The 14,334-nt window shown below is 37.7% G+C and overlaps 1 protein-coding gene across 5 annotated transcripts; it reads right to left on the bottom strand.

Annotated features, from left to right (window-relative positions):
* Positions 1 to 1,531: 1,531 nt before the first annotated feature.
* On the bottom strand, positions 1,532 to 13,978 carry LOC131539370 (uncharacterized). 5 transcript variants are annotated; one of them, XM_058773917.1, is made up of 6 exons: positions 13,452 to 13,978; positions 12,757 to 12,910; positions 7,755 to 9,473; positions 7,548 to 7,628; positions 6,048 to 6,089; positions 1,532 to 3,416 (listed from the first exon to the last, which is right to left on the bottom strand). In XM_058773917.1, exons 2-6 carry the CDS (start codon positions 12,839 to 12,841, stop codon positions 3,193 to 3,195), a joined length of 2,151 nt encoding a protein of 716 aa, XP_058629900.1. In that variant the 5' UTR covers positions 12,842 to 12,910; positions 13,452 to 13,978; the 3' UTR covers positions 1,532 to 3,192. The 5 variants fall into 5 exon arrangements, 3 of the variants coding, with proteins under 3 accessions (XP_058629900.1, XP_058629899.1, XP_058629901.1); XM_058773916.1 differs by lacking the exons at positions 12,757 to 12,910; positions 13,452 to 13,978 and having other exon boundaries at positions 7,755 to 10,699; XM_058773918.1 differs by lacking the exons at positions 12,757 to 12,910; positions 13,452 to 13,978 and having other exon boundaries at positions 3,220 to 3,416; positions 6,038 to 6,089; positions 7,755 to 10,701.
* Positions 13,979 to 14,334: the final 356 nt, after the last annotated feature.

Genomic DNA, 14,334 nt, shown 5'->3' with positions numbered 1-14,334 from the left:
TGTATTTGGCGCTTTGACGAACACCATTGCGAATACAAAAGTCTGAATGGCTGTTTCAGAAACAAAAAAAATAGCGCAGCTGCTTTGTTTATGGGGTTTCCGGGTAACAGCTGCATTTCTGCTGTTTAGCGGCATCTGCTGTCAGAGAGTGAATGTGCTTTCATCCAGAGTGTCTCTCACATGTTCCGCCATGCGCTTCTCGGGCCCCATGGCAATGCGTCGCGCATTTTTTGCTAGTTTCAGCCCGACGCAGTTATCATTTTCACATCCTGTGGCACGTTGTTTAAATAGCAAATGCATTTGCGCCCATTTGAGCGCTGATGGGTGTGCTGGTCTGATAACGAGGTGTGTTCAGGCACATTGTTGGCACGTTGCTATTTTGAGGCATCTGAAATAGACTGCGCCATTGACCAACTAAAACCTGGTCTAAAAGATTATTAATGTGTAGGCTACATAAATATAAAAGTGCCCACATGTCATAATGGATAGTCACTGCATGTAGTTAGACTACCTATTTGCTCATGCATGAGCATCTCCATTTCCTTTCTGGAGACGCATTCAGTCTTTGCGCTTGCAAATTCCGCCGTGTAAATAGCGAATCCGCCATGGCTTGAGCGCAACTGGCTCTTAAAGGGAATGGGAGATGAGACTCTGATTGGTTTATTTCATGTTATGTCCAAAACACACCCATTACTCATTAAGAGAATAGGGACAACCCTATTAGATCATGCGCTGGGCGCGCTGACCATTTTTCCTATTGTTAAGCTAGTAAAAGTGGATTCGGACAGACCCTGAGCGCTTTAGACCATGCGCTTAGATCGTTAAAATAGGGCCCCTCATCCGTGCTTGTATACATCAGAATGCGCACACGTCTTTGATGCAGCATACAGCGGTGTTGTGCATTGTGACCAGTTGATGGGAAAAGTAATCTTAAATGTGCCATAGGTGATTGTCTTCAGAAACATTTTTTGTTATTCTGGTTGAAAGTCTCTTCACATCCTGATAGCAACTGAAGGAGTGGATTGCAGAAATCATTAAGTTAAGTGGTCTAAATGTATTTATACATTCTGTGGAAGGTGTAGGACCAAGAAATGTTCGTCCAATCAAAATGCCCGGTCCGAGCGTTTTAACTGGCTTTCCTACCTGCCTGTCAACGTATGTATTTGCATGCCTCTGTGCACTCTGTTCGCGCAGACAGGATATGTCATCAGCGCGTTCACGTACGCTGTGCAGACAGAGCAAGAATGGCAGGCTAGCATCAACAACTTGATCTTCCTTCCCGGTATTGTAGCACTTTTACTAACTGTACTATAAAGTTTTCTCACCAGTGAAAGACACATGATGTAGCCCAGCGGTTCCCAATCCCAGTCGCTCTGCATATTTTGCATGTCTCTCTTAGTTAACACACTCGGTTCAGATAACCAGCTCGTTAGAAGTGAGTTCCGTGCATGAACTGTGTTCCGATTGACATGCTCCCTATACAGCAATTGTTTTTTTTGACAAGTATTTTTATTAGTTTCACATTGCACAATAAACACACACACACTAAAACAAAACAATAAAAGAACAAAATACATAAAATAATAATTACAATAATAAAATAATAATTATAAAAGAAAAAGCAGACTTTTAAGAGCAACCAGGGCATACAAGCAGTTTCAGTGGAAAAACAAAGCAGCACTCAATAGGGGGCAGACAAATACTAAGCACTACATTGCTGGTCAGAGTAAGCATTACATTGGTCCAAATTATCTAGAAATGGTTGCCATATACTGTAAAACGTATCAAGATTACACATAACTCAAGCTGTTGTACCCCTAGAGCAGACCTGGGCATTGTACGGCCCCCAGGCCACACCCAGGCTTTGTTTCCTGATAATGAAATAAAATCAGTTTCGAACTGATTTGAAGTTATTTCTGTAAACTCATAAAAACAAAAAAAAACGTTGCTTTTGTAAAATAATGAAAGCAGGACGCGCGCTTTCTGCCATCTCCGAAGGAGCGCGTCAGAAAAAAGAACCGAAACTCAGCGTACGGCTGCCTCACAGACATGTGAAATAGGCTATATATAGAAAGATTAAAATGTCTACTTTTAAACAAACAAATTCAAAAATAAATATTTCCTGATTATCGTAATCTGTATGAAGGTTGCATTTCTCTCTAAAGGTGCGTCCAGTACTCAGGAGATGAGAGAGAATTAATAAATAATTAAAATATATCCTTTTTTCCAACACATTCATAATCATTAGGCGACTTTTGCCTGTGCTTGCATGGTGGCAAACTTTATATGCGTGCCTGAGTGCGGAATTGAAGCTCATTGGATTATTAGCTTTAATATAAACATGCGATTAGTTAATAAGGACTGTTATTATCAACGACTAGTTAAGTTGTTGGGGGCAGACCTATTAAATACCAGCTAGACGTCTCTGTTAAAGTTTTTAAAGCATTTTAGCTAAGCATTTCCATTGTCAGATAAATTCCACTTTCAGAACTGTCATGTCCGTAACATTGATTTTTCCTCTGAAACACAAAAACGAATTTATTTAAATAAAAAAAGTTGCCTATGTAGGCTATATTTTATGTTGTGAATAACCAACCCTTCCCATCCGGCAGATATTGTTGCTTCTGGGCTGTGCATTGTAAATCACAGAAAGTCTACAAATAGGCCTACATCTTCCAAAAACTCAGGTCTTTTTTTTGTCACGTCTTTAATGCATGTGTATCCTATTTTCTTCATTGTTTATAGACTGATGTCTGGACTCTTATTTTCAGCGGTTTAGAAAAATATAAAGAGACGGCTCAATATAGCTATTGGTAATGAATACATCTATGAGAATGTGTGTTTCAGGTTTTGACTGCGAATTTCACGTCCATAATCTTTGAAACACACATTTCACATTTTCAAAACTGTTTTTGTGAATGTTCATTAGCTAATGGCATAATTGTGTGCTCCACATTTTCATTGTATAATTGTAAATTACAATTTGTAATGTTCCATTTATAGAGAGATAAAATATATTGGGCAGAACTGAGTCGAGTGTATTGGTCTGGCCCTCTGCAACCGCCCCAGTTTCTCATGTGTTCCCTTGGGAAAATTAATTGCCCACCCCTGCCCTAGAGGTACAGCTTTTACATTTTTCTTTTCTATACATCTTTTCTTTTGAACTTCACTGGGTCAACAAAACAAACTAATCTAAAAACATTTCTTTTTTAACTGCAATCCTCGGTTCCTCACGAAATCCCTTATATTTTGTACTGTTCTTTCTCTTAGAACAGGGTCCTCTGCAGCCTTGCACTGCTTACACTCTGCCGTTGTTACGAGGTGTCCATTTGAAATATGGGCTTTGAAATGTTTCATGACTGCATTCACTTCATTTGGGCTCCATGGCCTTTTCACCATTCTCCTTGATTTGGCCTCTGCAAAATAAATAAATATATAAATAAATAAATATATTCACTGATAGCTGAAACTATACATGCCTCCCTTCAACCCAGCTGTTGGGTTACAGTCGGAGCGTGGGCTTTCTGCATCCTCTTCAGGAGAAAGCGGTTCTTAGTGCTGCCTAACTGGTGCCCTTCTTAAGTGAAATAAAGGTTTGTATGTTTTATTTAATCTATAAAGTCATCACTATGCTGTAAATTATTTAATTTTACACTACAACATACAAGGACGATATGTCAGTCAGCTGAATGTGTCAGCAACGGTCGTTCTTAGCATTGCATTACAAACTGATTGTATTTGTTAATACTTAATTTATTTTGATATTACAATATGTTCTCTAATCTCAGTACTGTTTGTTTATGGACAGGTTATGAAGTCAGTCACGGCACCTTTCAGCTACGAGTGGTCTGAGTGTTCACTTTAAAGGGATCATATGACGTTGCTAAAAAGAACATTATTTTGTGTATTTGGTGTAACGCAATGTGTTTACGCGGTTTAAGATAAAAAAAAAAGTTTTCCCCACATACTGTACATTATTGTTGCTCCTCTCTGCACCGCCTTTCTGAAATGCATGGATTTTTACAAAGCTCATTGTTCTGACAAGCGCGGTGTGATCTGATTGGCCAGCTATCCAGTACATTGTGATTGTCTGAATACCTCAAGCTTGTGATTAAAATGTTATGCCCCTTACCATGTTGTGATGCCCTGTTGAGACTAGACTAAAACCCATTATAAACTAGGCATTTGTTGCATCCAGTGGGGACATAATTACTGATTATAATGACTTATACTGTCTTTTTTTACATGTTTCATTGCATCGCGCTGTGTAAACATTACCATGTCTGCATTTGTGATCAGAGAAACGACAAACAACAAGTGCTACTCTGACTATTCAAACGTGAGTTTTGAGCAGTGTAGAGGCAAATTCTTTAAATATGAAAACATACTTGCAGGCTGGGAGTCAGAAGTCCCAGACTGTCCTTGCAAAGTTGGAACAGCCGTTGTGCACAGCCGGCATTGTAGGCTAGTCTCCCAGGTTCAGGAAACAGTCCTCCGTAAAATGCGCTGCACACACTCGAATATTTGGGTTGAACTGTTCTGGAACAGTGTTGTAAATACAACTTAACCACTGATTTCTAGTTGTGTCCTCTTTTGGAAGCCCAAACAAAGTAGTTTATATTTCGCTACAAAATACACAGCGTCTTTACGACATGGTGGCAGCATCAATACCACAGCGAGAATAAAAGTTACACCTTTCTTTGTGTATAAATTTGGCTGGTGTTGTGTAAATCTTCCCACACCATGACGTAGATGTGGGCGTGTTTAATCGAGGAGTTTTAGGAAGGCGCGGTCGAGTCTTAACTTTTGTAAAGAATATCTCTTTGGTTTTGAGACTTTAGTCTTTGTCGTGTTACAAGCTGTGCATAGATGAGATCTGTAAAGTTGCAAAGAAAACCTGAAATCGCATCATATGACCCCTTCAAGCCCATATTCATATATAACTGTAAATTGAATGTGTTTTGGTTAGCAGCTAAAATAATAAAAATTGTGCCTGTGTCCAAATATATATGGACCTAATTGTTTTTTCTCTCATCTCAGAACAGTATGTCCGCTGTGCATCTGCTATGGTAACAAGGTAACTTTTAAACAGTTAAATCAACAAATAAAGCAATTAGTTGTTACCTCTATCCATTTACATTCACCAGGATCTTAATATTCACATTTAATCATCTTAACAAATAATCTAAAAATGATCAGAACACAAACAAACTGTATTTTGTATAGATGTGTGTTTTTTTACCCAGTGTTTTGTGTTGCCTCAGCATTATGTTCCCTGAATCGTATGTTCTGATGGTGACATCTGACAGTGTTGACAAATTTGGCATTTCTTTAACAGAACAAACAGAGTTCATGTAGTAGCCATTTTGTTTCTCTGTCGATGCTAGATGCCAAAAGAACCTGCTTCAGGAGAATAAGATTATCTAAATATTTCAAATAATTCCCTCAGAATTTGGAAGATGATGTTGATATATCATGGTTGTGACACAGGAAATATTAGCATTAGGATTTAAAATATAATCTAAAACTATAAAACTTAACAGAGCCTGTGTGACATTAATGTACTCTGCAAAGGTGGAATGTGGCAAGGGGGTCCGTTAGAGCAACAGCTGCCCCTGATATTCCTTGATTTATTTACATTTTAATGAATGTCTGACGGTGTTGACAAAAGGTGGGGACACAACTTTGAAACCTTATGAAACATGCATGTGTCCTTGAAAAACAACCTTGCTTTGATATGAGATATTAAGTGTTGCTTTAAATAAAACATTTTTAATCCATTTTATAGCATATGAATGATTGAACCCTTCTGTGTGGACACTGTTTTTGATGTAGTGAGAAGACAATAATTGTCATAGATTTCATATAATAATGATAAAATTCAATTGAAGGGGATAATTGTGTTAAACACATTCTATTATTAATCCCCCATAACATTTACAATTGAAAATATTTTCATTCTTAAATCTAATAGCAGTTATAATTGCTGGACATGTTTTGACCCATGTCTCAAGAATCGGTATACACACACACACACCTAAACATACCTGTGGAGCTCTCAGCCTCATCTGGGGACATTTTTCTTTTTCCTATGGAAAAAAAGCAATACTCTATTCCTCTCCTCTACAATGCAAACAATTTCTGACCATCTTAAATCTGAATATGTATAAATATAATACAAACATATTAAAATTCATTTAAAAAAATACCATTGGAACTTTCTGCCTCTTCCTTGGTCAACTCCATCCCTATTTTATTTTTTAGGTTCATTTAAATGTTTTCTTAATAAAGCCAGATAAGCCGCTTTTCCACTGTCGGGCCAGTGCTTTAAACGGGCCGGGCGGGGCTAATAGCCTCGGACCTGTAGCACCGAGCCCAAAATCACGATGCGTTTCCACCGTCGGGCCAGAAGCTCCGCAGCACTTCACTAAAACCCGCCCTTTACACGCCTCTCAGGAACAACGTCACGCTGTTCCAGCATTTCACCAACAAAGAGAAGTTATCAGAAAACTAATAATAAGTCACTGGAACTAGCGCGATCACAAAACGAACATGTTAAATAAGCGGCCGTTTGTTTGCATGTTTTGTTAAAGATTTCGATCCAAAAGCGTCGATGTTTTACAATAATTAGTAATACATTGGTCATAATGAATTAATCAGGATTGAAAATTAGTCACACAGAAATAAAGCGATATGAACCGTTATTTCACAAAAGAAAGAGGGACACATTGCCTATTTTCAGTCGAGTCTAGTTCTGTTTATTTGTAGTCACAGAATACATCACATTTAGAATCATTTCTATATATTTTTCCATCAAAAATACGAGTAGCAGAGGAGCTCCCGAACAAAAATCATTATTATATTTTTTTTATGAAATACGGAGCTAAAGTCTCGAGATGACACTTATGACAGAAAAATATGATACTAAATAAATACACGATTGTGATAGCCTGATTGAGAAGCTGACGTCTTATTTCTTCAAGCGGTTGTTTTTACCATGTTTACTATGGTAATGGCTAGCGTGCATAGTCCTTTGCATCGCTTATTTCTGCCTTATATTGTGATCATAATCCACATCGGATCTCAGACACAAGTTATTTCAAACACTCGCTGCTGTTTGAAAGTGAGTTTTAAGCTAAAATTATTTTAAAAGTCTTTAATGCTGGTGTTACAGCTGTTAACTTTATGAAATGATCCGCGGTGACGCTCTCCAGACGCGGAGAAACTCCGCCTTTGTTCATAACCACTCCTCTAACCCCAGTTGGCCCGCTTTGGCCCAAGGTTTTCGTCGGGCCAAAAAACCTGGCCGCTGGCCCCAAGGAAGCACCGACAAGGCACGATCAAGCCCCGGAAGTGACAGTGGAAACGCGACTGGCCCTGGCACGCACTAGCACGCCCGCTTTTGGCCCGACAGTGGAAACACGGCTATAGACTAGAAGGCGGCCACTTGCGAGCCTGTATGAAGACTGTAGTGGGCCTCCTGTGGTAAATTCTGTAGTGAATACACTATACCATTGATGCACACTGGAATAAAATTCATTACGTACCCCTTACTCCATGGGCAGGATCTGACTCTTCATCATCTTCAGCACTTATTTCTTCCTCGTCTAATTCCAGATCAATTTCATCTATAGAAAAGCATATTTGACAAACACCCATACACATGCATTAAAGTACACACACATATAGCTCCTAAACTTCTATTATTTAAAGAAATTTTATATTATTATTATTATATAAAACTATGCACATACCTTCAACCTCTATTTCATCGAGAGGTTTTCCTTGGAATATTGCGAGATCGCCTTTTTCCATTGCTAGTAGCAGCTTTGAGATTTTTGCAATTTCTATAGTTGCATCTGGCAACCGATAATAGTCTCTATGGACCTGAATGTCATGGCCCAAAAAGTTGGCAAGTTGGTCCAGCTCGTTATCCTTAAGACTGAGAATCTGGGAAATTGTTGCCACTTGCTTGCGGAGCTGTGTAGACCTGAGAGGTTCTGGGTTCCTCGCACCACACTGACTTGCAAAAAGCCTGATGCAGTCCTGTCCACTGAAGAAGCTGGTGGGTGAGTACTTTGGTCTTCCAAATAGGAAGGGGTTGTCCATGTCTACTTCACATGCATCTCTCTTTTCCACAAGAAGTTTAATTGCTCTTTCAAGTTCAGGATTTAACAAAATAGCAACTTTTTTCCCTTTCTTGCCCATGATTTCTACTCTGCTGAAATGCTTGGACATTTTTTGTTCAAATGGAGAGAGACCGAGAGCTATGCCCTCGTGGAGCTCAGTCTGGTTTCTTTTCTTGAAACACTCGAGCGTCATTTTTGAGACTTCTCCTGCACAACGTGTGTTGAATATTATTACTTGCGCAAGTGTCACTTTGGTGAGCTCTGCATATGTATGTGAAGACTCATGATTTTTTAGGCTTTGAAAAGCTTCAACTGATTTCTTCTCTAGGTACTGGTGGAGAAGCTGCACGTCCTGTGTGAATGGTATAGTAGATGGTTTGTTGAACTTTGATTTGCTCAAAGTAGCAAGAGCAGCATGGGAGACATGTCCTGCCCATTCACTTGAGCACAGTCTTTTGAATTGCTCTGCTGCTTTTGTCATAACATCATCCTCTACTGCGATGGCCCTGCAGAGAATAATGTCACCAATCTTGTTAAGGGAATGTCCTAACTTCAGAGCAAGACTTGGCGTCTTATACAATTGGCTCTTTTCATCGTAACCAGCAACATCTTTCACAGCCTCAACGACTTTGTAAAAATCGTTCGGTTTCATAGCATCTTCAAAGCTATATATGGAGTACTTTCTTCTCAATCTTAGCAAGAGTCTGCCCATTTCTCGAGCCTTCTGTCTGATGTATTCAGATTTTGTTGGATCAATGTCATGCTTGTTGTAAAGATACTGACTCAACTGAAGTATGAGGAAATCATTTCGAACTACTGATGAAATGTCATCATTCTTCATATTTCCCAAGATCTTCCACAACGCAGGAGATATTTGTTGGGAGAATGTTGACTCTGCAATATCAGCCAAACCTAATACTTTGGCCTTGCCAGTTGCTTCAGACATATTTGAAGGGCATCTCCGCGTATGGCGCCACAGCTCCTTGCGAACATACAGGCCTTTACAGTATACACAATGCACAAATGTTTTGGCTCTCAGTTCGATTTCTGATCTTCCTGAGCGCCTTCTAATTTTCAGTGGTCCTCTTTTTCTTTCTATAACCTCTTGATTGTGTTGGTAATTGCCTCTGTTTCGTAGCTTCTCAAGTAACCGTTTTCTGTCCTGGGAGTGTTTAGGGAGAGAGAATGCAGCAGCAATTTCCATCTCACTGTTTTGATGCTGTTTGAAGTGACGTGAAATTTTAGACTGAGGTTTCTTGCAGACGTAGCAGTCATTTTTGTGGGTGGCGAAAGTTTCTTTGGGGTTTGGTACATCCTCTGTCGCTGACTGTTTATCAGGAGACTCTGTTGGTGTATAATTTTCATTACATGTGAGTTCTTGAGCGGAGCTGGATTTGTAAGACACTGAAACAGCTGGTTTTGTTTTATAATATGGTGGATTGAATGTATTGATGAGAATATCACCACTATCGCTCATTCTCCATGATCATGTAGTTTAACATACAGTTTTAATTAAAAAAATATAATTTAGGGGTGTCGCACCAAAAGACAAGAAAACTTAGCACTTTTATACTGGTTCCAAAAAGGGCGCTTCAGTAACATGAACTTGAATGGGGTCCTTCAACTAATTAAAGGGGTCATATGAAAGCGTTTTAACGTTGCTAAAAAGAACATTATTTTGTGTATTTGGTGTAATGCAATGCGTTTATGCGGTTTAAGGTTCAAAAAACACATTTTCCACATACTGTATATTATTGTTGCTCCTCTATGCTCCGCCTTTCTGAAATGCGGCAATTTTTACAAAGCTCATCGTTCTGAGAAGCGAGATGTGCTCTGATTTGCCAGCTATCCAGTGCGTTGTGATTGGCCGAATACCTCAAGCGTGAGACGGAAATGTTACGCCCCTTACCATATTGTGATGCCATGTCCCGGCACGACGACACAAAAACAATAAAACCCATAATAAACAAGGCATTTGTTGCATCCAGTGGGGACATAATTACTGATTATAATGACTTATACTGTCTTTTTGCATCACGCCGCATAAACATTACCATGTCTGCATTTGTGATCGGAGAAACGACAAACAACAAGCACTACAGCTCAAAACTCACGTTTGAATAGTCAGTGGCAAATTCTTTAAATAAGAAAACGTACTTACAGGCTGTGAGTCAGAAGCACCAGACTGTCCTTGCAATGTTGGAATTGCCCCACTTTATAGAAACAGCCTTTTTGCAAGCCAGCATTGTAGGCTACTCTTCCAGGTTCAGGAAATAGTCCTCCGTAAAATGCGCTGCACACACTCTAATATTTGGATTGAACCGTTCTAGAACAGTGTTGTAAATACAACTTAACCTCTGATTTCTAGTTGTGTCCTCTTTTGGAAGCCCAAACAAAGTAGTTTCGCTTTCACAACGAAACACAGCGTCTCTGGGACATGGCGCCGACGGCAGTAACAATACTACAGCGAGAATAATAGTTCCGCCTTCTTATATTGCATATACATTGTTTTGCAAATCTTCCCACACCGTGACGTAGACATGTGGGGGCGTGTTTGAATGAGCCGTTTTAGGGGGGCGTGGTCGAGTCTTAACTTTGATAAAGAATATCTCTTTGATTTTGAGACTTTAGTCTTTGCAACTTCAGGGATCTTATCTATGCACAAACAGCTCGTAACACTCCAAAGAGAAAGGAAAACTTGAAATCGCATCATATGACCCCTTTAAAATTTGTCTGTGAAACTGTTCAATTTAAAATAAGGATATGGTGTCACACCGGAGACACCATCAATGACAAACTGTCATCAAGTTCCTAAGCTTTTTTATTATTTTTTTTAACTAAAATAGACACTTCTAAAACTATGCCTGAGGTTTTTTTGTTTTGCATTTTTAATTTATAAAGAAGTAATTTATTGAACCATGCTTGAGACAGTCACACCATTGGACAATTTTGATATTTGGCTCAAAAATTTAAAAAAAATCAAATAACACCACAGTATTTACAACAGGTCCATGTAGGACAAAGAAATGTTTAACCATTTACTGCATTTTAAATATGACAATAATAATTATATTAATTTTTATCTTGTGTGATAGTGAAAATGCCATGTCATGTCAACAACCCTAATACACATTTGAGTGATTCTGAGAATGTAAAATTGATGAACACTGGAAAAAAAAAAAAGGGCTCTAAACATTCATGTACAAAATTATTCAACCCCCAAAAGTCAAATTTGTTGTGGAATATTTTATTTATAAACTATATTTAATTTATTATTTATAAGCTTCTGTCAGCTCTCTACTACAATCTCAGCCCATTCCTTGCATAAAAAGCTTCCAGGTCACTGATACTCTTTGGTTTTCATATTGCCACTGCTTTCATCAAATTCCACCAATATATTTTCATTTTTGAAGGAAATGTCCTAGGGAAAAAACAGTAAAGTCCCCTATATGGTTGGGGATCAATACCAACGCTTTGTGTGTGAACGTCAGCTCCAGACAAAGTAAGTATCACTCGTTTGTTTTCCAGATTGGCTTTCTTCCAAATTGCCTTTTCTGTGCCTCCTTGGCACTCTGTAAGGCTAATGTTGCTAAAGCTATCATTGTCTATGCCTGTTGTCACTGATGCTGCCTTCACGTGCTACAAGAACGATCGTAAATGGTAATGTGGTAGTTAAAAATTGCATATGAAAGCAATGTGAAGTCGACCGCTTGAATTTGTTGAGCTCATGATCACGAGTGGGAGTTGGGCTCATGATCAATAATCACATTGTTTACATTCACTCAAACACATGATAAAATTTGAATTGTGTTTTTATTTTTCGAATAATAATTGAAGAGTTCATTTGCAAAAACATATAACTCCATTTTTATTTATTTTCCTGACATGAACGTGTGATGCCTTGAAAGTGGACAATACCGGCTTTTTTTGACAAAACGTGTTTAGGGTTCAGATCACGCTATATGTGGAGAATAATGCATGGCACTCATTTCATTTTTTTTTTTTAGAAGTGCCATTTATCGGTTTTTGCAAATTAACTCTTCAATTACAGACCGAATATTCGAATGTTCAACTATTTGTGCACACCCCTAGATTAATGTTACTTAAAAGAATTGTTCTTCCTACTTCTGTAATATTTACATTTCTGTAGAATTGGACATTTATATATGTGACCCTGGACCACAAAACCAGTCATAAATAGCACGGTTATATTTGAAGCAATAGCCAACAATACATTGTATGAGTCAAGATAATCAATTTTTCTTTTATGCCAAAAATCATTAGGATATCAAGTATCTATCTATTGTGTAAATTTCCTACCATAAATATATCAAAACTTAATTTTTGATTAGTAATATGCATTGCTAAGAATTTCATTTGGACAACTTTAAGGGTAATTTTCTCAATATTTTGAATTTTTTTTGCACCCTCAGATTCCAGATTTTCAAATTGTTGTATCTCAGCCAATTCTTGTCATTTCCTAACAAACCATACATCAATGAAAAACTTATTTATTCAAATGATGTATAAATCTCCATTTCAAATGGACCCTTATTACTTGTTTTGTAGTCCAGGGTCCCATTTAGTGAAAAAATGAGTGAGTTCAGTTTTGTGAATGAAAACCAACCTGTTTGTTCCTCAGTATCTTCATGTTTGACACTGAATACTTCTTCAATTCTCAGGTCTGCACTCTCCTCTTTAATAAACGCCATGTTTATAGTGTGTCATGTGGATCTCAGTTGCTTCAGCAGTTGTTTTTCGGTGTGTTTGGACACTTTGTCCTGTTGAAGATTAAAACAATTAACAAAATGAAAAATAAATCCAAACTAAATCTCTGTGTGCGTCTCAATCAGCTCCATAGTTCAGTAGTCAGTGCACTGGTGAGGGAGTCTGTCAGAGTGAGAGTTAATGGACTTCACAACAACAACAAAAAAGCACTCAAATAAATAAACAAATGATACATTTGTGTTGATTTGTAGGTTATATTACAAATATTCCACTTTCATGTTTTTGTGTTGGTCTCGTATTTACACTGTTTTGAGCACTTTTCGAGTGATTCAAAACAGTGAATCATTTTGAGAAGCAATTGATTCAGTTGACTCGGAGTTTCAAAAAGCTCCGTTTCTCCGTCAGTAATTGCCACTGACTGAATTAATGTTCATGATAAGCTAACTCAGGATACAGGGAGCGAAATGAGACGCACCTTTGCTGATTAATATCACCCTATAAATATAACATTACAAATAAAGCATTTCAGTTTTATGCTCAATTCTCTAAACGAGTTGTGCTGATTTAAACATTTACACTATTAAAACCACTCACCTTTCTTCAGCAGAATCACAGACGCAGCAGCGCGACGCAGAGTTATGAAGTCACAACGCCAGACCAAAATAAAAGTCTTTTTCGCTAAAATCATATAATTTCACACACTCACACACATCATGTACAGTGTTGCCAACTTAGCAATTTTGTTGCTAAGTTTAGCAACTTTTTCTTCTAAAAGCACCGAGCAACAAATTTAGCAACTTATGATAAGTGACTCAGACAATAAAAAGGCACACATTTTCCAACCAAATTACACAAAAAGTGGAAACCAAAGACGCACGGTACACACATCACGTGAACTGAGTTAGCTGCTATTTGCAATTGTTAAATTTAATAATAATAATAACTGAATAATTGTTCATTAGCTTGTACCTGCAATTGTTGATCAGTACACTGTAAGAAAAATGAAAAAGATACTAGTAATTTTCCAGGACATTATCCATTGTGACCCGAATACACAATGGGTAATTTAAAATGCAGGTAAAAAAACAATACATAAAATTCTTTAATATTAACATAGTAGATTGTGCCCTATTTTTACAGACTTTTCTTAGAGTGTACTAATACACTGCATAAAGCATAATTGTTGGGAATGTGTATTACTAGTTTACTAGCTATAAAAAAACTAAATTGTAATCATTCAAACTTGTGTAAGTTTTCAATAATTCAATGTATTTAAAAATACAGTAATATATACTTTAATATTATGCATATAATTTTTACAAACAAATCTAAATTAACATATTTACAGACAAGGCTTAAGCTAGTCCCAGACTAAAATGCTTGTTTGAGCTGTCTCAACTGAAAATATCTTGCTCTGACATCTTAAAATATGTCAGGTCCATTGTTCCGTCTCAAGATGCACACCTGTAACGTTTTC

This window comes from Onychostoma macrolepis, chromosome 04 (assembly GCF_012432095.1).
Source record: "Onychostoma macrolepis isolate SWU-2019 chromosome 04, ASM1243209v1, whole genome shotgun sequence".
NCBI lineage: Eukaryota > Metazoa > Chordata > Actinopteri > Cypriniformes > Cyprinidae > Onychostoma > Onychostoma macrolepis.
Note: the sequence above shows the minus strand (reverse complement) of the source record. Positions and strands in the feature narration are given on the sequence as shown.

Excerpts from the sequence above, each read along its gene's own strand:
- LOC131539370 (XM_058773916.1), bottom strand. The coding sequence starts at position 9,606 with ATGAGCGATAGTGGTGATATTCTCATCAATACATTCAATCCACCATAT. Across the intron at positions 6,090-7,547 it reads TCCTGCCCATGGAGTAAGGG|GAAAAAGAAAAATGTCCCCA; the intron begins GTACGTAATGAA and ends TTTTTTCCATAG. Across the intron at positions 3,417-6,047 it reads TGAGGCTGAGAGCTCCACAG|AGGCCAAATCAAGGAGAATG; the intron begins GTATGTTTAGGT and ends TTTATTTTGCAG.